The 18766-nt window shown below is 56.4% G+C and overlaps 2 protein-coding genes across 5 annotated transcripts in view; one reads left to right on the forward strand and one right to left on the reverse strand.

Annotated features, from left to right (window-relative positions):
- Positions 1-2899, forward strand: part of DPCD (deleted in primary ciliary dyskinesia homolog (mouse)) — a gene marked incomplete at its 5' end in the record, with an annotated part of 17758 nt that extends 14859 nt beyond the window's left edge. Inside the window, 2 exon segments of the mRNA XM_047701636.1 lie at positions 2065-2167; positions 2577-2899. Of these exon segments, the coding sequence (XP_047557592.1) occupies positions 2065-2167; positions 2577-2681 (208 nt within the window).
- A 658-nt stretch (positions 2900-3557) lies between these two features.
- Positions 3558-18766, reverse strand: part of FBXW4 (F-box and WD repeat domain containing 4) — an 82876-nt gene continuing 67667 nt past the window's right edge. For 3 of the 4 annotated variants that reach the window (XM_047703213.1, XM_047703217.1, XM_047703216.1), the window contains 4 exons: positions 16460-16525; positions 5140-5280; positions 4503-4644; positions 3558-4294 (listed from right to left, as the gene is read on the reverse strand). In XM_047703213.1, the coding sequence (XP_047559169.1) occupies positions 4175-4294; positions 4503-4644; positions 5140-5280; positions 16460-16525 (469 nt within the window). In that variant the 3' untranslated portion in view covers positions 3558-4174. The remainder of the gene's footprint in view (positions 4295-4502; positions 4645-5139; positions 5281-16459; positions 16526-18766) is intronic. The other variant, XM_047703214.1, reaches the window with a different exon arrangement.

Here is an 18766-nt window from a genome sequence, read left to right on the forward strand (position 1 = left end):
GGCGAGCCCCAAGGCCAGGGGATGGGGGGTCTGCAGGGGTGGGCTGCACCCTGAGTAGAGGAAGCAGATGTCCCGTACGCCCTTGAACATTGCCCAGCAGGAGCATCTGAGGAAAGTTGTGTAACCTCAACCAGTAAACTAAATCCATTAGAATAGACTCAAGACAAAGCAGAACGTCCACACGCACTCTGCCTCCAGCCCCTCGCCTTGTGGTAACAGGTGTGCGAGTGGGACTGGGCGGACACAAGCCATGCACAGCAAGTTCCTTCTGAGGCCAAGCCCCAGGGTTTCTTTTTTCAGTCCCATTGTCCCAGCCTGGGGAATATGCTTTGCTGGTGCCCCTCTGAGGGTACACAGGCACATCCCTGTCCCACCCTGGTGCACAAGCCAGGCAGGCAGAAAGGATGTCCCCACACTCTGCTTGGTAAGGCCTTCCACGGGCCCTGCTGGTTCCGCTGGGCTGCGCGTGCCTGGGCTGCTTCTCTCCCAGTTCTGCTTCTTGTGTATATTTGCAAGGAAGATGTTAACACTTCCTAACAAGCCTTTGTGTTCATCTAATCTCTGCTGTTTAACCTTTGACTCCCCCCTATTATCAGTGTCTGCCACCTTTGCTGGCCAGCCCAAGGGCCCCAGGAAGAGCCCTCAGCCCGGGCTATGAGGAGGATGAGGCAGCATTCCACCCGCTTTTGCAGGCAGATGGATCGCCTTTCCCTGGGGCAGAGCTTTGGGAAATAAAGCAAGCTTGTGGGGCCATTAGGATCCCCCAGCCCCCACTCCTTTTGAACTGTCAGCCTTTAAGTAAACATTCTTCCCCTGCTGCGGGTCCCAGCACCTTGGCGGAGCGGAGAACCTGGGAGGAGAGGGGCCCTGAGAGCCTCCTCTAAACTCCCAGGGATTTGGGCAGGAGAGCAGGGCAGAAGTGCTGCATTGATGTCAACTCTCTGAGTCCCTGGGGCCCTGGGGCTTTTGAAGTGGACCCGCAGTAGCTGTCACCACCAGGACCAGGCCCCTCTGAAGTATTCAAAGCCCTGTCCTCTCTGGGCCCCTCACTTAAGTTGCTGCGTACCTGCCCGCGGTGTTTCCCTTCTCAGCCCGCAGGCCCACGGTGGCCGCAGGGACGCCAGGCCTGAGGGGCAGGTCTGCTGGCCAGTGGGGGCCCAGGCTCCATTTCCACCAGGAAAGATGCCACACAGGTCTGCTGCTAGAGAGGAGGCACTCTCGGTGACAGGCACCTGACTCGGGAGCAAGGAGCTATGTCCTGGCTCCCCGGACAGCTGGCCGTGAAGCTGGTGAGACCCGTTACCTCCCTCTTTGGTAAAGGTCAAATTTCCTGTAAATGAAGTCCAGTCGTATGCGGCATGGGCTAGGTGTTGCTCTCTGGGTTTTTTGGGTTTGTTTTTACTAAAAAGGATCGTTAATCTCTGGACTGGCCCTTGCAGATGACAGGGACTGTGTATGAAAATGTGGGCTGGGGGCAGGGAGTCTCGGGTCCAGCACAGTAGTCCAGAGATCCCGCTTGAGATGAGGCACATGGTTTGTCCTCCTAGATTTCTCCTTGTGGATGTGCTTCCCTCTCTGGCCTACAAGTGGAGTCAGGCCCACGGGGCCTTCTAGAAAGACCACAAAAGAGGGAGAAAGTAGTCGGGGCCTTCAGAGAAAGTTGCATGTAAATGGAACTGTTGGTTCCCAGCTCTGGGGAACAGTCCTAGATAGACTTATTCTGTCCCTTATTAGCATACATGTTCTTATGTTCTTGGGGTGCAGCAGAGGCCTGGCCTGCCCGAACTGTACATTACAGAGGCTGCTTCTGCGAGCCTTTGAGTGTCTGAGCCTAAAGCGTGAGTCACTCTAATCCTTGGTCTAATCAAGGAACCATGAGGGGTCCTGCCCTTGGCTAAAACGTCTTTCATTCATATGGTTGTTCTCAATGGTTTCCTTTCTTCCTCTTTGGCTCTGTGAAAAGTGCGGAAGAACTGTGTAGAAAGTCGGTACCAGAGGGCCTGCTGCCCAGTTGTTGGGGATCCCCTTGCGGGATGTTTCAGTGACCTCTTGGTGTTCCCACAGGTACTACAAGAAGTTCTCCATTCCTGACCTAGACCGGTACCAGCTTCCTCTGGATGAGTCCGCGCTGAGCTTTGCTCATGCCAACTGCACCCTGATCATCTCTGTAAGATGAACCCAGACTTCTTGGCCACTGCATCAGGGAGAGGCTCCTCCTTTCCCTGCCCATTTCCCATCCCATGGGAGTCCCCGGTTCCAGCCCCAACCCCTGGCATGTGCTTGCTAGACAAGAGGCATCCCTCCGTCAGCAGGGGGAGAGCAGGGTGGGGGCCTCAGCTGATCTCAGAAGTCACAGCTGGAAGAGGACAGAGGATGACGTGGAGGGGTGGAGATCGCAGGACTGGGACTCTGGTGGAAGCCTCCTCCCCAGCCATGTGATCTTGAGCAAATCATTCAACCCTGTAGGCATCAATTTCCTCATTTTCAAATAATGGGATCAGAGGAGGCCACACAAGTGTGTAAGTAGGGAGGGGATCTGTGACTGAATGACGCGCTCTTCCTGGTTCCGTCCACAGTACCGGAAGCCGAAGGAGGTCCTGGAGGCTGAGTCAGAGCTTCAGAAGGAGCTGAAGAAAGTGAAGACGGCCCACAGCAGTGATGGGGACTGTAAGACCCAGTAGTGGAGCATCCTTGAGCCTGCGCCTTGGGCGGTGTGGTGACCGGACCTCGGGCAGCGCGGCAGTGGGGGAGGCTCTTCGGACTTTGTGGCTTGGGCCTTTCTGGAACAGGGGTACGTCCTCTAAGAGCTCTCCAGGCTCTATGAGAACTGGGCCTTGGGGTGCTCCTAGCCCCCATATCATGGTCTGATCTCCCAAGTAAAGTCGTTCTGAGTCACTGCGGGGCGACTGCCCTCTTGTCCAGCTCTCCACGCGCCTGTTGCCAGGGAGGGTGGTGTGGACGATACTCCCTTCTGTCCTCAGGGACCTTCAATGTCAAGCCTTTCAGAGAGAGGGAAGCATGGGGAATGGATGGAACAGAGCTGGGCGGGGGGGGCCCTGAGCCTAATGCTGGGTGGGTGTCTTCCCCGTCCTATTTGTGTAAATTGAGGGACACTAGGCTGGTGGAAACCCTGGGCTGTCTCAGCTTGCAGAAGGACCCAGATGAGCTCCCTGTGGTAAGGGGAGGTAAGGTAAAGGAGAACTTTTTGAAATACAGAAACCTTGGAAACAGTCCAGGACATTAAGACATTGTGGGTGTGAAGGCAGGAGGAGGGTCGTATTGTTGCAAAGAGTGCATGTGTGTTCGAGGAGGCTGAAGAAGGGTTTCTGCAGATGGGGAGCAGCTTAGCTCCCCACAGCACGAAGCCCTTCTACAGTCCCCTATCTGTACCCCACAGGTAGCACACACCCCACCACTGGGGCCCAAGAGATGAGTGTCTTAGGGACACTGAGCTATGAGACTGATCTTACCCTTTCCCCAACATGCCCATCCTCAAGTTTGAATATGTCTTTCCCTCTCTTACTGCCTCCCAGGACTCCCCAGCCAGAGAGGAACTGGAACTCAACAATCAAGCTTTATTTTTAAAAAAAATGAACATTGTAGCATGTCTTAGCAGCCAGCCTGAGATTGGGTTGTCTCAGAACTCACTCAAAACTGCTCAGTTCCCTTTGTCCTTCCTCAGTTTCAAAGCGAGACCAGCCCACAGTACCCCAGGAATGAGCCCCAAGAGCTTGGTCAAGAGAGGGGACTGACTGAGGAGGTAGGGGCCAGAGCAGAGGATTGGCAGCCTCACCCCTCCTTCCAAGGAAGGGGCAGAAAGGGACGGCTGGAGCCCCTCACCTCACGAAGCTCTCACGGCTCTAAGAAGGGGTGAGGGGCAGGGCTGGCCTGTCCAGACCAGATCCTTGCTCTGGCCAACAGGGAAGCAAGGCCCGGCCAGGTTCAGCTGTTCTGTCAAAGCAGCAGATCCCTTCTCTCCATCTAGCTCCTGGGAAGGGTACCCCCCAATTCCCGGGAGTCAGCAGCCTTTACCTGACGGTGCCCAAGCACTGTGGTCGCAGGTCTAGGAGCACAGGCATCGGGGGGTGGGGGAGGGCAGAGGTATCCCTGCACCCTCCAGGCAGAGAGGTCCCTGAGTAGCTGGCCTCCTGGCCCACAGGCCGGGGTGGCCCTGTCACGGGTTCTGGAAGTCCAGGACGTGGAGGTTGTAGGACAGCGCCGCATAGAGGTGCTTGGTGGTGAAGCGCAGGCAGTACACGGGGCTGCTGAGTGGCGTCGAGGTCAGCGGGAAGGCCTGCAACAGAGGGAGGGAGGGACGGCCATGGCAGGAGCAGCCCTAGGGGAAGCAGGAGGGAGCCCTAACCTGTCCAGTCCAATGCAGGGGGCCAGGCGCCATGCCGACTCCCCGGCTTCTCCAGGCAGCCACCCCACCCCCCACCCCCAGTACAGCCACTAGTAAGGAGTCCTGGCATCTCAGAGCAGGAGGTGTGTGGCGCACTTACGTGGAGGCAGGCCCTTTGGCGCCGGTCCCACAGCCGCACGACCCCATAGTAGGAGGACCCGGTAGCCAGCAGGTGGTTGCCATCAGTCTGCAGGCAGTACAGGGTGCTGTCGTGGGGCTCCTCCCACTCCATGACACATTTCCTGTGCAGGAAGAGGCCGTCAGAGGGAGGGTCAGGGGTGCCTGCCACCCCAGCTTCCACGGGGACCTTAGAAATCCATTCTGGCCCAGAGGCAGAAGCTGAATCACCCTCTCTTTAAAAACCAGACTTAAAGGGACCAAGCCTCCTCTGTAAAGCTCTCTTTCTAGCCAGTGCCCGAACCCCAGGCCACATAAGGCCCTCGCTTGTGCTTCCCACGGCTGGCTACATATCACACGACTTGGGTGGCAGGGCAGAAAGGCGGGCAGAATGGTGATGGATGGGCCGCTGACTCCCCGGGCTCTCCATCAGCACCCAGTGGCAATGGTCTCCAGGTCAGGGGACCAGGGCTGCCAAGCGAGGAACTGAACAGCGCGATCTGACCTTGCTGGCTGCCACTCCTCACCTCCACCTGCAGGGCCTGTGCCTTATGGGGGCGCCCCAGGAGGGCCAGAGGGAGGGCCGGGACTGCCGCCCACCTCCCGCCTAGCACACTCACCGGACACTGGCTCGGAGGTCCCAGTAGCGAACGTAGGTGTCATAGCCACAGGACAAGAGCGTGGAAGGGGACTCATACATGACATCCAACACCCCAGCCCCTGGGGGGAAGTCGCTGCCCAGGTGCATCATTAGCTGCCCACTGGGGAGAGACAGAGGGGCAGAGGAGGAGAGACTGTCCCACCTCGACCCCCACACCGGCTGGTAACCTAATGGCCTCAGTCCCTGGGGAGATGCTGCTCTCCCTCCTGAGCTAAAATCAGGCTCCTTTCGGATGGGGCCAAGGGAAATGGCCCAGGATGCCCACCCTGTCACCCCAGTCCCAGTGCCTGCCCCTCCCCCAGCCGCAGGCCTGCACCACACCTGCTCGCTGCCCAGCGGCCGTTCTCAGGGTGGAAGAATGGGCCCTGCGGCCGGGCCGGCCCCCTCCCGTGCGTGCGCACACTTGGTTACTTTCTACTTCTTGATCCTGCAGGTCATGCAGCTCTGAGCTGCCTGAGTCCAATGCCTTAATTCCTGCCTGTAATCTGGGGCTCAAACCTCATTGGGGATAAAGACCACACAAAGGGAGAAGGGGAGTCCCAGGAGATGTTAAAACAAGTAAACACCTTTGTGTCTGGGGAGAGAAATCGCTGAGAAAGCAGCTTAGCTGGCCGGTCCCTGGTGTTCCTGGCCCGGCTGGCCCCCAGCCCGGGGCGAGCACGCCTGTGTGATCACAGCCCCCAGCCTGCTGGGCTGCAGCGCGCTCCCCACCCCTCGCCCCTCCCGGTGGCCGAGAGCAGATTACTGAGAAGAACAATTTCTTTGTGACTGTGTAAGTCCCTCCGTGACCGCGGCAGTGGGCAGACCCCTCGCCCTGATGCCAGACCCCTAGCAACCACGTAGGGGGGCCTTCCGGCCCTAGCAACTACCCCTCAACATCAAGTGCACCCGCTAATCCCTGTGGCTAGGGAACGGGGAGAAGCAGGGAGTTTCTGCAGGATGGGGGGGTGGTGAAGGGGAAAAGGGACACCCTCCAGGCCTGATCCCGAACTTGCACCCAAGAGCCGCTGGGCCCTCCTCCCTGGCAGGAGGGGAGAAGGAAGGCCACGCACGCTTCCCAAGTCAGAGGCCCCGGCGGCAGGAAGGAGCACTCCTGGCTCTCACAAGTAGTGCTCACCACCAGTGTGAGAGCAGACTTCAGCCCCAGGCCTTCCTGCTCTCACCCTTAAGCTCCCTTCACCCCAGTGGAGCCACCATCTTCCCTAGAAGCTGAAGGAACAGAGGTGGCAGCTCAGGGTTCCCTTCTACCTTTCCGCTTTGGCCCTGGGCAATGAGGAGACCGCCCCCCCCAGCAGGACTGCGCTGCAGTCGGCGGGAGGGCAGGCCCTTAGAGCCCCTGCCCCGAGCCCCCTTGGGCGGTGTTCCTCTTTCCGGGGTAGGAGGTAAGCCTTTGTGGTGGGGGACCCTGAGAGGGATCAGGCTGAAGGCCAGACCCTAGAGATCACGGACCTTGGCTCCCAGGCAGGGCCTGTCTTCGCAGAAGGGCACCAGCTATGACTGCCCCACCCCGGGGCAGCCCGGAGTCCCTGAAGGAGTCCATCCCCCACCCCCACCTCTCTTTCACAGGTGCTCCTGGACATTTGTGCACACCCAGGTAGGGGGCTGTTTGGCTCCACAGTTCTCCCTCCTTCCAGATTTGGGGGCCCTGCCCCTTCCATTAGTGAGGCCTTCAGGAATGACGGAGGAGCTCTCCCCTTTAATCTGCAGAAGTAATTTCATGTTTGTTTGAAATAGAAGATGAAAGGCGGTGGGAGTGGGGGCGTGAAGCCCAGCATGGCTCTACCTGCCTCCCCCCGTCCCAGGATTCAGAGGGACAGAGAGCTGGGCACCCGTGCGCCGGACGGGCAGCAGAGTCGGGACCGCAGCATCAGGGCAACACCCAGACCAAGTCACCTTGGGCCCCTGTCCCAGCATCCAAGCCACCCCTAGAAAGGGTCATGCCAGCATCTACGATAAGAACCAGAACCCTGCCTGCCGAGGGAACCCCGAGGGCTAGAGTAAGCACCGGCCGGGAGGCCGCGGCTAGTCGCGCAGCCCCATGTCCGCCGGCCCAGCTGGGCCCGAGACAGACAGTTGCTGCCGCCTGGCGCTCGGAGTCCCTGAAATGGCCACACACACTTCAAATGGGCCAATAAAAAGATACAATTTCTTTGGCCTCTGGGCCTGAGGCCCTCCACACTGCTGTGCGGTGCCCGGGAGGTGAAGTCCAGAGCCTCCGCAGGACACAGCGGCTCTGGGAAAGGGCCCGTCCCTCCAAGCAGCAGCCCCGAGCGGCCCTGGGAGCCCTGCTGGGGCTTTGATTTGGGAAAACAAACAGAAATGGCACCGTGGGCCCTCAGCAGCCCCCACCCCAAGACCAATTTAACTAGAAAACTCTAGCTCAACAGCTCTGGGGAAGGGAGCAAGATTGGCCCGACAATAGCTCCAAACTTTGGGGAAAACGGGGACAAAACAAGCTGTCTGTCTCCTCAGCCCCTCCTCTCGGGCTCCTTTTCTTCCTGCAAGTGTGTTCTTGTAAAAACGATTAGATTGCAATTTGTATAACATGGTGACCCCCAAATTCAGACGTTTCACCCCTTTTCTCCAGAAAGAATGTCAAGAATGCTTCTCGGCCTCTCACTGTGGGGGGCGTGGGGGGTGCAGAGCCTTGGCTGTCGCACAACTTGTGTGGGAACAGGACTGCCCCTCAGAGTCCCGGGCCACGACGGGAGCGAGGGCCAGCTCCGTCCCTGCGGAGGGCCAGACAAAAAGGCCATTCCCTCACAGCCGCTGCACACAAAGCCCGGGCCTCCAGGAGCCGCTGAGGGCTGGGGGGTCCTCCACACCCCGGCCTCTCCGGCCTCTCCCGAGCCTGACTCCAGCAATTCTCTTTGCACCCAGGGAAAGATAAAGCCCAAGCCGCGGAGGGCAGCGTTCTCTGCGACGCCCCAGAGGACCTGGGTGGGAAAAACAAGCAGAGGGCGGCCTCGTCCCCGGGACCTTAAGGGGGCAACCAGGTGAGGGAACCGGGGCTCCCACCCCGCTGCACAGCAATTCCATCTCAAGGGAAGAGGGAGCCTCGGAAGGAGTTTCCTGACAGAAGGAAATCTAGTAAGACACGGACCCCTCTATCGCCATCTTTAGGGGACATCTAGGGACAGCTAACTGGAGGCGGGTAGTGGCCCTGAAGACCCAGATGTCCCAGTTGGGAGAGCCCCTCCCTCTCCTGGTCTGGGCCTGCTGAGCCAGAAGCTGAGCCAGAAGCCGGTGCCCACCCTCCCCTGAGTCCGCTCATCCCAGCCTCCCTGCCTCCCTGCCCGGCCTGCCTGTGCTCCCAACACAACCCACAGCCCGCAGAAAGTCCTCCAGGGCTGAAGGGCCCCGAGCTGGCAGAAGCCAGATCCCCGACCCACCTCCCGGCCTGCATCTAAAAATGCCCGTGGCCGCCACACCCCTTCACAGCCACTGTTAACACATGGGGTTCCCGAGGATGTTCCCTGGAGATCCTAGAGGTTCTCGTTCCTCCGCCTGGCATGGATGTGTGACCCGAGGACACAATAGGGGCTTTTAGGACAGGGCAAGGAGGAAGAGTGACACACAGTTCACCTTCCCGCAGCTCAGCTCCCAGGGACAGAGGATGCGAGGGTATAAGCTGGGCCAGAAATGGTCCCTCAGGAGAGGAGGCTTTTCCTCCTTCCCACCTGCACTCTCCTCTCTCCTTCCTTTCTTTGAGCAACAATCACTTAATGAGCACCTTCTGTATACAAGGCATTGTGATTTACCAGGAACTGCAGGGAGAAGTCAAGGATGGCTGAGGGAGTTCTCCCTGTCCTCTAGGAGTTTTCAGTCCAGGGAGGGAGGGAGGGAGTCGTGTACCCAACTAACAATACAAGGGGTGACCGGAGGGGTCCCAGAAGAGAAAAGGAAGTTTTACTGTCAGAGGACAGATAAAAGAACATTTTGGCCTGTGGGCATGGAGTGGTTCTCTAGGGAGTGACAGAAGCGGGATAGGCAATGACAGCAGTGGGAGGGGGGGATATGGCCCAGGTGAAGGACCCGCACCAGCAGGGGGGCCAGAGTCAAGGCACCGGCACTGGCGCCCTGTTTGCACCTGGCAGGCCCTCCCGTCCGGCCAATCCTTTCGTACCATGACCGCCCCTGGGTGTGTACTGCTCAGCGGACATGAACTCTGGCAGGGGCAGGGAGTCCCCAGGCTTCTCAGCAGACAGGAGCTGGCCTTGTCCAGCCCTCTGGTGGGGAGGGCCGGAATCAAGGAGGCACGTTAGGTCCCAAATGTAACACCAGAGTGGTGGAGACAAGAAGCCCACGGAAGCCTCGTCTGCCTCAGCGCCATCAGGCGAGTGGGAAGGGCCCCGCCGGAGCCCACGGCCTCACCCCCGCATGTGTGCGCGCGCGTGCATGGCCCCCGCGCCTGCCCGTGCACACGTGTTCAGACACAATGGCTCAAAGGCCAGGCAGCCGGGCAGCCCACTTTGTACTGCTAACAAGGGGCCCGTAATTACAGGAAGGGGCAGCCGGGCAGATAAAAGGATACAAAATTTCAACATCTGTTGCCATAAAGGGATAAGGAGAAGTGAAACGCAAAGTATCAGTTTGGTGTCAGCAGGCAGAGAGCCAATTTCAAAGAGTTCAGGGGGACAGAGGGGACAAGAAAAAGGAAAGAGGGGGGAGAAAGAAAGAAAGAAATTACAGGGTTCCTTAAAGAGGTAAAGAAAAAAGAAAATGAAAAAAAATCTGTCAGTAATACTTTCAAAGGAGAAGGCAGGTACTTTAAAGAGGGCAGTTCCCCCAATCACCCTGACCGAGGGCCAGGCTGCCCGGGGCGGAGGCAGAGCCGCGGGCAGAGACGAAGCCACACCTGGGCCAGGTGGGCACAGCCACTGCCCTCGGTGGGACCCAGCTTGTGCTCGCGACACCATGTCCTGCAGACCGTTAGAAAGGGCTGCAGCCTGGCCCTCACCTTTCTCAAGGCCACCCCGGGGCCCACGGTGGCTGACAAGGCGGCCCTGTGAGTGCTCTAAGGGTTACCAACTCCAGCCACCGGGGCTAGGGTCAGGGAAGGCCTTGTGGCGGCGGGTGTTTCTGCACCGAAGAGTAAGCAGGATCGAGAGCGGTGGGGGCGGGGGGTGGGTGGGGGGAGTCCAAGCACGGGGCAGCTAGAGCACAGGCTCTAGTGGGAAAACAGAGGGCACCTGTGGGGAAGTGTGAGCTGCCTATCTGCCCCAACTCTGTGGAGAAAGAGGAGACTCGGGGGCTTTAGGGTAGACAAGGAAGAGTGATGGGGGACAGGGATGACCTTGGCTGGAAAGGGAGAGAATGGGATGTGTGCAGAGGCCACACATACTCACACGCCTGGGACTCGAACAGTCAAGGCCCTAGGAGTAGCCAGGTCACCTCAGCCCACTCCTCTCCCCATCCCAGTCCCCAGGCTGGCTAGGGCTGCGGCTGTTCCCACTAGGATCGCTGTAGGTCGGCACTCACAGGCCTCCATCCTGTAGCCCACCCGCGCCAATGCTAGATCCAGCTCAAATGCCCTTGGCCAAAATGCAGAACCCATGGTGACAGCAAGCCCGGGAGGAGGGCTGTATATGGTGTCAGGCCAGTCCAACCTTCCAGGCCTTTCGGCAGCTGGGGGTATATGCCACACAGCACCCTCCTTGGGACCTAGCCGAGGCTCCTGCTCAAATGCACACAGAGCACATAAGATGGGCCTGGATCCCTTCAGACCCCAGGCTCAGGAACGGGACGGCTTTGGCCCAGCTTCTTGGGGTCTGATGGGACCATGGGGCCTAGCAAGGGATGCTTCAGTGGCTGGCTGTTGGCACTGTGTCAAGATAGAGCCCTTGGGGGCCTGCAACCGGGCCTGAAGGCCAGCTCCCCTTGTAGGCAGGAGCACTCTGGCACTTCCAAGTCAGGTCAAGGACTCCATCTTTCTTTCTGCCTGGTTTAGACAGGTTAGAAAAGGAAGAAGGGAGAGAGAGAGAGCCAAGCTCTTGCCATCCAAGCAATGGCCATATGCCCACAGTTGCTCTCTGACCTGTGTACCCCAGCCAGCACCTCCCCCTCCCCAGCTCATAGGGAGAACAGAGTCTCCAAGGGTCTTGATGGAACGAAGGGCCGAGGGAGCCATGGTGCCTTTGAAAGGGTCCCCGGGCACTGTAAGAAGTAGCCTAAGTGACCTGACAGCAAGGCCCCAAGACATAGCAGGGAGAAGACGGGTCCAGCAGGGTCCCTACGATCCCCCCAGGTGTGTCCCAGCCCCCACCATCATCCTGAGGGCGGCCCCAGAGCGGTGATGCTCCGAGCAAAGCTGCCCCTCCAGCACTCCTTCCCCCCAAGTCCCAGCACACACATAAAAGCGAAAATCCCGGTGCTCCTCAGGTTTCAGCAGTGACAGGTTAAAAGCAAGGAATCCACCCAGCCCCGCACAGCGCCCGCCACCAGGTCCTGCCGGCGGTGCCGCTCCACCTTCCAGATTGGCCTGTCAGTCAGGCTTTGGCATTATTGAAAGATCAAACTCCGTCCTGCCTGTTCATTACCTTAATCCTATTTTCTACATGGCTTTATTATCTGCTTGGGCTTCTCTGGGAAAGACAGCTACAGACAGTCACCCTGTCCGTCCGCTTCCTCCCACCAAAAGCCGATGCCTCCAGCAGGCCATCCTTCCTTCGAGCCCCACACCCCTTGGTCCTCCAAGTTTCCCTGGGAACCGGACGGATGTTTCAGTGAGGCCTGGCTCCTCACGGTGGTGAAGAGGGGGTCTGAGGGCCAGAGAGAAGACAAGGCCACGTATTGCCTGGGGTGGCGCTGCCACTGGCCACCCAAAGTGAGCAGGGACAGTTTCTCATTTGGGGTCTTCCTGGGTTCTGGATAGACCCAGGGTTTAGGAGGAATTAGGGATTTCATAAGTGAGTGCTATTCAAGGAGCTGGTGTCTTACAACTACATCCTGACCCCAAATCCGTGCTCAGGAGTAACACACCCCCCCCCCCCCCCCGCCAAGAAAACCACAGGCAGAAGAGGCCCTCCAAAATGACTTGACCTTGGAGATGAGAGTCGGCCACGGTGGTGCACCCCCCTTCCCAGCCCCCCCGGCTCATTCGCCATCCTGAGCACAGGCCAGGGAGGATGCCAGGCCCCAGGGCCAGTCACTTGCGTGAGAATGACCTTCAGCAGCAACTCACATCCCGTGGCCTGCAGCCTCGGGTACTGTCAGGAGCCTTCTCTGGGCCATGAGGTCAGCAGGACCACTTGGCCTCCACTGGTCACAAGGCCACAGGTATTTGGAGAATTAAAAAGCTGAGCCTCTGCAAACTCTAAGGTCCTCACGAGGAAGGCAGCCACGGGTGAGGAAGCAGAGAGTGGACATGGGTACCGTATGGGCACGTTTTCAAAATAACATCTTTTAATTCTCTTAAGCAGAGAGAATTAAATCTCATTTACAAATGTGGAAGCCGAGGCCCAGAGAGACCCCCTTATCACAGAGCTGATCCACAGTAGAGTCAATTCTAGAACCCAAAGCTGCCTGACCAGCAGCCTGTGCTCCCTCTGTAGCCGCTCACAGCCTCCCCAGTGCATAGAAGAGGACGGGTTCCTTCTGCCTGCGGCCCACTCAGAAGTAAGAAGTTGCCAGGGGCAGGGGTCTGGCAGGGCAGGCAGTGAGAACAACTCTCTCAGGCTGCAGGCACCCCAACATCCCAGAGCCTACGGAACAAAGGAAACCTTGGAAGTCTCAGCTGTGTTGGCAACAGTATGATGCGACCATCAGCTACACTGACAAAGATGGAAGATCTAGGGGCACCTGGGTGGCTCAGCTGGTTAAGCAACTGCCTTCAGCTCAGGTCATGATCCTAGAGTCCCAGGATCTAGTCCCACATGGGGCTCCCTGCTCAGTGGAGAGTCTGCTTCTCCCTCTGACCTCTCCCCTCTCATGCTCTCTTCTCTCATTCTATCTCTCAAATAAATAGATAAAATCTTAAAAAAAAAAAAAAAAAGATGGACGATCTAGAATGCAGAAGATGACAGCACCTGCCACTCATCGGCTCACACCCGGAGTGCTCTCCACTCAGCTGTGGACATCCCGTTTCAAGAGGGATGCAACCAGATAAACTGGAGAAGCTTCCAGCTGAGAATGGTCCTCAAACAAGTACGAAACCAAGATCGCAGGTCACCCACCCAGCTACAGCTCACTTTTGTCCTCGCTGAACCAAATCGGAATCTGTGCCCACTCACCTCCCCCACTGCCAGGATGCGTGTGGGGGGTGGGGAAGCCGAGCTCCTCCCCAGGCCCAGAAGGTCAGTCTGGACTGCTCATTCCATTTCCCTGGCCACGGTTTGGTTTGGGGCGAGTAGTGGAACACACTTTTGGCTCACTAAATATGAGAAGTCTGTTTGGGGCTCCTCTAAAAGGTGTCCCCATCTTAAAAAGAGACCCCAGGCAGGGACGTGTCCTCTTCCTTCCTTCCTTCTCTTTGGGTGCTGCCTTATGGGTTCATAGGGCTTTTGTGAACAAGCCTGAGGGTAAAGGCAAAACCTACTTTGAGGTGGCTTTCACGGAGCTGCCGAACCCATCAATCCTGGAACCAGCGAACCACCCAACTCCTGCACAGACTCCTTGTCAGTCAAGATAATAATCCCTCTATTGTTTGAGCCACTTTGAACTAGGTCCTCATTACTCAGAGCCCAAAGCACCCTAACTGATGTTCACGAGCAACAACTGAAGGTCCTCAGACTTCTGGCCTGATAAGGAGAAGACGCTGCAGGAGCAGGACCAGAGTTTTCTGATATTTAAAGGCCTGTCTTCAGAGACACGATTCAACTTGCTGCTTACTCAGGATCACAGCTCCTGGAAGCAGATCAAGCCCTGATGAAGGGCAGGCACGAGAACTCTCGGAGCGATCCAAAGACGTAATGTGCTATCTGGGGAAGGTGGGAGTTCCCTCTCCCTGTGGTTGGATGACCCCCAAGAGAATGTTGTGGAGAAAACTGTATCTAATGAAAACATCTCATATGTTTAAGAAAAAAGTCTTTCGGAGGGTGCCTGGGGGACTCGGTTGGTTGAGCATCTGCCTTTGGCTCAGGTCATGATCTCAGGGTCTGGGGTTCGAGTCCTGCATCTGGCTCCCTGCTCAGCAGGGAACCTGCTTCTATCTCTGTACCCCACCCCTCCTTGTGCACCCTCTCTCTCTCTCAAATAAAATCTTTTGGAAAGAGTGACGATACAACAGATTTTTAGGAAAACGAAAGATATAACTAGTACTTTCCTGGAGGCGGAGAGAGAAGGAGACGAGCTAGAGCATCGAAGGCACAAGACAGGTGGGCAGAGCGTGCCCTCACCACTACTGTCAATCACGGCATTGCAAACCACAACAAGGGGCCTGGGGCTAGGGGGAGATTTCTCTCACTTCACCCCAAGAGCACAAAAAGAAACAGTCAATAATTTGGATGTCATCAAAATTTAAAACTTGGGTCTTTTATCCTGTCAAGAGGATAAAAAGTTGGGTTGCTTGGGTGACTCAGTCGGTTAAACATCTGCCATTGGGTCAGGTCATGATCCCAAGGTCCTGGGATCGAGCCCCACATTGGGCTCCCTGCTCAGCAGGAGCCTGCTTCCCCCTCTCCTCCCTGCTTGTGCTCTCTCTCCCCCTCTCTGTCACGGTCTCTCTCAAATAAAATCTTTAAAAAAAGGCTAAAAAGACAAGCTCCAGACTTAAAGGTATAGGCAAACCACATGTCTGACAAAGTATTCATTTCTAGAACATATAAAGAACTCTCAAAACTCAACAGTGAAAAAGCAAACTATTCAATTAGAAAATGGGCAAAAGACCTGAGCAGAGATTTCACCAAATATACAGAGGGCAAAAAAGCACATAAAAAGATGTTCATCATCATTAGCTATTAAGGAAATTCCAGTTAAAGCCACAAGACAGCACGCCAGTGAGAATAGCTAATACAGACCATCGTGATGGTTCCAAATGCTGTTGAGGATGTGAAGGACCTAGATGTCCCCTAGACTAGGGCTGGATTATAAAACGATACAGATATTCAAATCATTTGGGGCATTAATCCCAGAGAAATGAAAACCTAGGTCCACATGAAAGCTTACACACAAATGTTCATGACAGCTTAAATTGCAATGGTCAAAAAACTGAAAATAACCCAAATGTCCTTCAGTGGGGGGTGTGCTGCTCAGTGGGAGACTCTTTGGTGCGTCGTCCCAGGGACCACTACAAGCAACCTCAGGTCAAGCGTTCTTAGTGTATCTGCTATGCTTGCACGAGAATAATACCGGGGGAAAAGCAAATCTCAAAAGGTTACATACAAAAAAAAAAAAAATAAAGGTTACATACATTATTTCACTTATATAACACTTTCAAGCCAATGCAATTACAGAGACGGAGAACACGTAAGTGGTTGCCAGACGTTAGGGACAAGAGGGAGTACCAGAGGGGACAGGAGGCAGACAGTGTGACTATGAAGGGCTCCAACAGTTCCGTATCCTAACTGAGGTCACAGTAATGTCAATCTACACATGGGATAAAATTGCACAGAACCACTACATACACGCACACACACACACACACACACACGCTGAAATGACTACAATCTGAATAAAGTTCTATGGATTATACCAATGTCGATTTGCTGGTTCTAATTTATATTACATATTAGCCTACATATTATCTCATCTTACACAGGTACCTTGCTGCCCTATTCCTGGAACTTCTTATGAATCTAAAATTATTTAAAAATGAAGAACTAAACAAAAAACAAAACAAAAATTCAACAGAACAGGAGACAATTGGTTGGGAATGTGTCAGGTCTGCCAAGGCAGAGAACTGTGAATAAAACCTGTATGTATTTTAACTGTTCTGTGTAATTGTCTTTATGGATCTGCAGGAGGTCACTTCCAAAATTTCTGTATTTTAGGATAGATGGGCTTTTATGTCGCCACATAATCAGGCGCTCCTTACAGAAAAAGTATCACAAATCCAAACTGTTATCCTCATTTCTACATGAAATGATTTACCCATTAGAAACTCCTTCCAACAGTTTCCTCGAGCTAATTAACAGGGCCAGGAGAACTCGCGTGCCTTGGAGGCAGTCCGTGGGTCTTGGGCCCGGCCGGGCGCTTCCCAGCCTCCTCCTGGACCACCTGGTCCCACCGGAAGCCAGAAGCCGGAAGCTACAGCCGGAAGCCGGGGCAGGTCTTTGCTGTGCCTCCCTGGCTGCTGTGGTCCCACCCCCACGGGAAGCCACGGGGGCTCAGGATTCTCTTACCTGTTGAGGTCCCAGATTCTTAGGGGTGAGAAGTGCCCACAACAAGCCGTCCCTGTCACAAAAGAGCTGCCAAACAAAAGGAGAACAGAGTCAGGGCGGGCTTGTCAGAACTTGTGGCGGCAATGGCGACACAGTTGCAAGTGCAGTGCTCTTTCTCAGGGGATCACCCAGTGGAAACAGGATGAGAAAAGCGATGAGGGAGGGTCGGAGAAGCTGCAGGAAGACAACTGGAAGTGTGTAGAGGTTGACAACCCTCCAGGGGCCCCACAGGTGTAAGGACAGCAGAGCTTACCACGCAGAAGGGTCTCGGGGTCTCTGCCCACCAGAAAAGCACATCTCTACCTGTGCAACCCTCAGGCCAAGGGAGGGCAGGCCTGTCAGGCTGCAGAAAAGGCCCTTGTTGGGTTCAGGAAGATGCTGCGGCCAGAGGTCAGGGTGGTTGGGGGACACTGCTGAGGCTGTTTGTAAGAGCTAGGGAACTGTGCTACAAGCACAGGGCAGGCGGGACAGCACCGGACTGAGCGGAGGGAACCACCGAAGGCCTGTAACCCAAGGAAAAGGTGAGACAGGTGGTGTGCTGGGGTGCAAGGGCGGCAAGACAGAGCGTGAAGGGCTGGGCAGCCGCCACTGCCATAGAGTGCAGCACAGTGATATGCCCTATTTCCCCAGAGTAACTCTTAAACCTCTGAAAAATTCACATGCCACCTGCAGTTCCATTTTTAGGTGGAGGCACAAGACTGATGCGCAAGCTCTGCGCTGTGAGCTAAGCCACCTGGAGCCCCAGGACTGCACCTGGGACCTAGGTGCCAGACCACACCTTGGCCGAGGACTCACTGGCTGGGGACGGATGCCAGCGGGAGCCCCAGCTGGGACACCTAACTTGGAGCAAGAGAGGAGCTCTGGAGCGGGGAAGGGCCGTGTCCCTACAAGTCAGGCCCTGGAGGTACAGGGGCTAGACAGACTAATGACACGTTGGCGGTGTAGGGCTGTGGCCCATCCGCCTTGGCCCTGCCCAGCACCTGTGGCTCTCTGGTCCTAAGGAGGTCTTCGGGCAGAGAGAGTTCTGCAGCAAGGGCTCTGAAGAAGCCCGTGGCCTTGGTGGGGTGGGGGGAAGGTGGCCTGCAGTTGCTGGTGGGGGAGACGTGTGGGAGGCGTTGGCCAAGCCACTGATGGACAACTGACACTGCGGGGCCAGTGTCTGCTTTTCAACACCAGGCTGATAAAAAGGCCATAGGAGCCAACCTGGGGCTTCCATGCTCAAGCCAAGACTTCCTCTAGGGATATGCGCCATCATCCCAGCTCTGTCCCAACCCACACAGGAATGCCAGCAACCACTCCACCGGAATGGCGGGCCAATACAGCCAGTCTGTCCTGCCCCAAGTGACCCTGCCTGGAAAGCAGCCACTGGACACTGAAGCCCCAAACTACAAAGCCCGGAGATACTGTCCTCACCTCCCTCCCCTTGACATTTTTCTCTTGAGGGTAATCCATTAATAACTGGTCAAGCTAATTACCTTGCGTTGGAAACATAATAGCCACTTGGGAAGCATCCGAGCAGGCAACTGGGCTCTTCAGACTTCTGAGGAGCACAGGCCAGGTGAGGAGCGTCAGCAGAGACACAGACATCTCTGAGGCAGGCCTCGGACCGGCCACATGCCACATTGGTGACAAGGTAAGCTGAGATGAGGGGGAAGGGAGGAAGCCCCCCAACCTGAATCTGCCACTCCCAATAGCTCCCAGAAGGCTGGGGTGAGGCTGCAAATGCCTTCTCCTGGGAGCCCCCCTCCTTCTCTATTCCTGCCCCATCCATCTGCCACCAGCAAGAGCACCTCTCACCTTCACACACACAAAGGCCTTTCATGACTGCCCGACACAGTGCCCAGAAATGTTCCTTTCCAAAAGCCATCCTCTTCCCTTGCCCAACCCTGTGGTGCAGGGAGGAAGAGAAGGAAGGAGAGTAGAGAGCCCCCACCACCCAGGGGGACCTGAGCATGTAATCAGATTTAACAGTCTGTAAAAGCCCTGTAAGCAACTCAAGCAGCTTCGCAGCCAGGTCCCACTGGGGACATTCACTGGGACTCACACCCAGACCACGGGGACTGCCAGGATCGTAGGGGTGAAGCTGGCTGCAGACACAGCCCTGCACACTCTTCCTCCCTGCTTGTGGCCACACGTGCCCCTCAGCTCGGCCTCCAGAGCCCATGGACTTCAGGAGGCATCAGGCAAAAGCCACAGACCAGCCATGTGCAGGGTCAGATGACAGCGGTGTGCCCAGGGGCACAGGGCACACAGAGGGGGACACATGGA

This window comes from Lutra lutra, chromosome 14 (genome assembly GCF_902655055.1).
Source record: "Lutra lutra chromosome 14, mLutLut1.2, whole genome shotgun sequence".
NCBI classification, from domain to species: domain Eukaryota; kingdom Metazoa; phylum Chordata; class Mammalia; order Carnivora; family Mustelidae; genus Lutra; species Lutra lutra.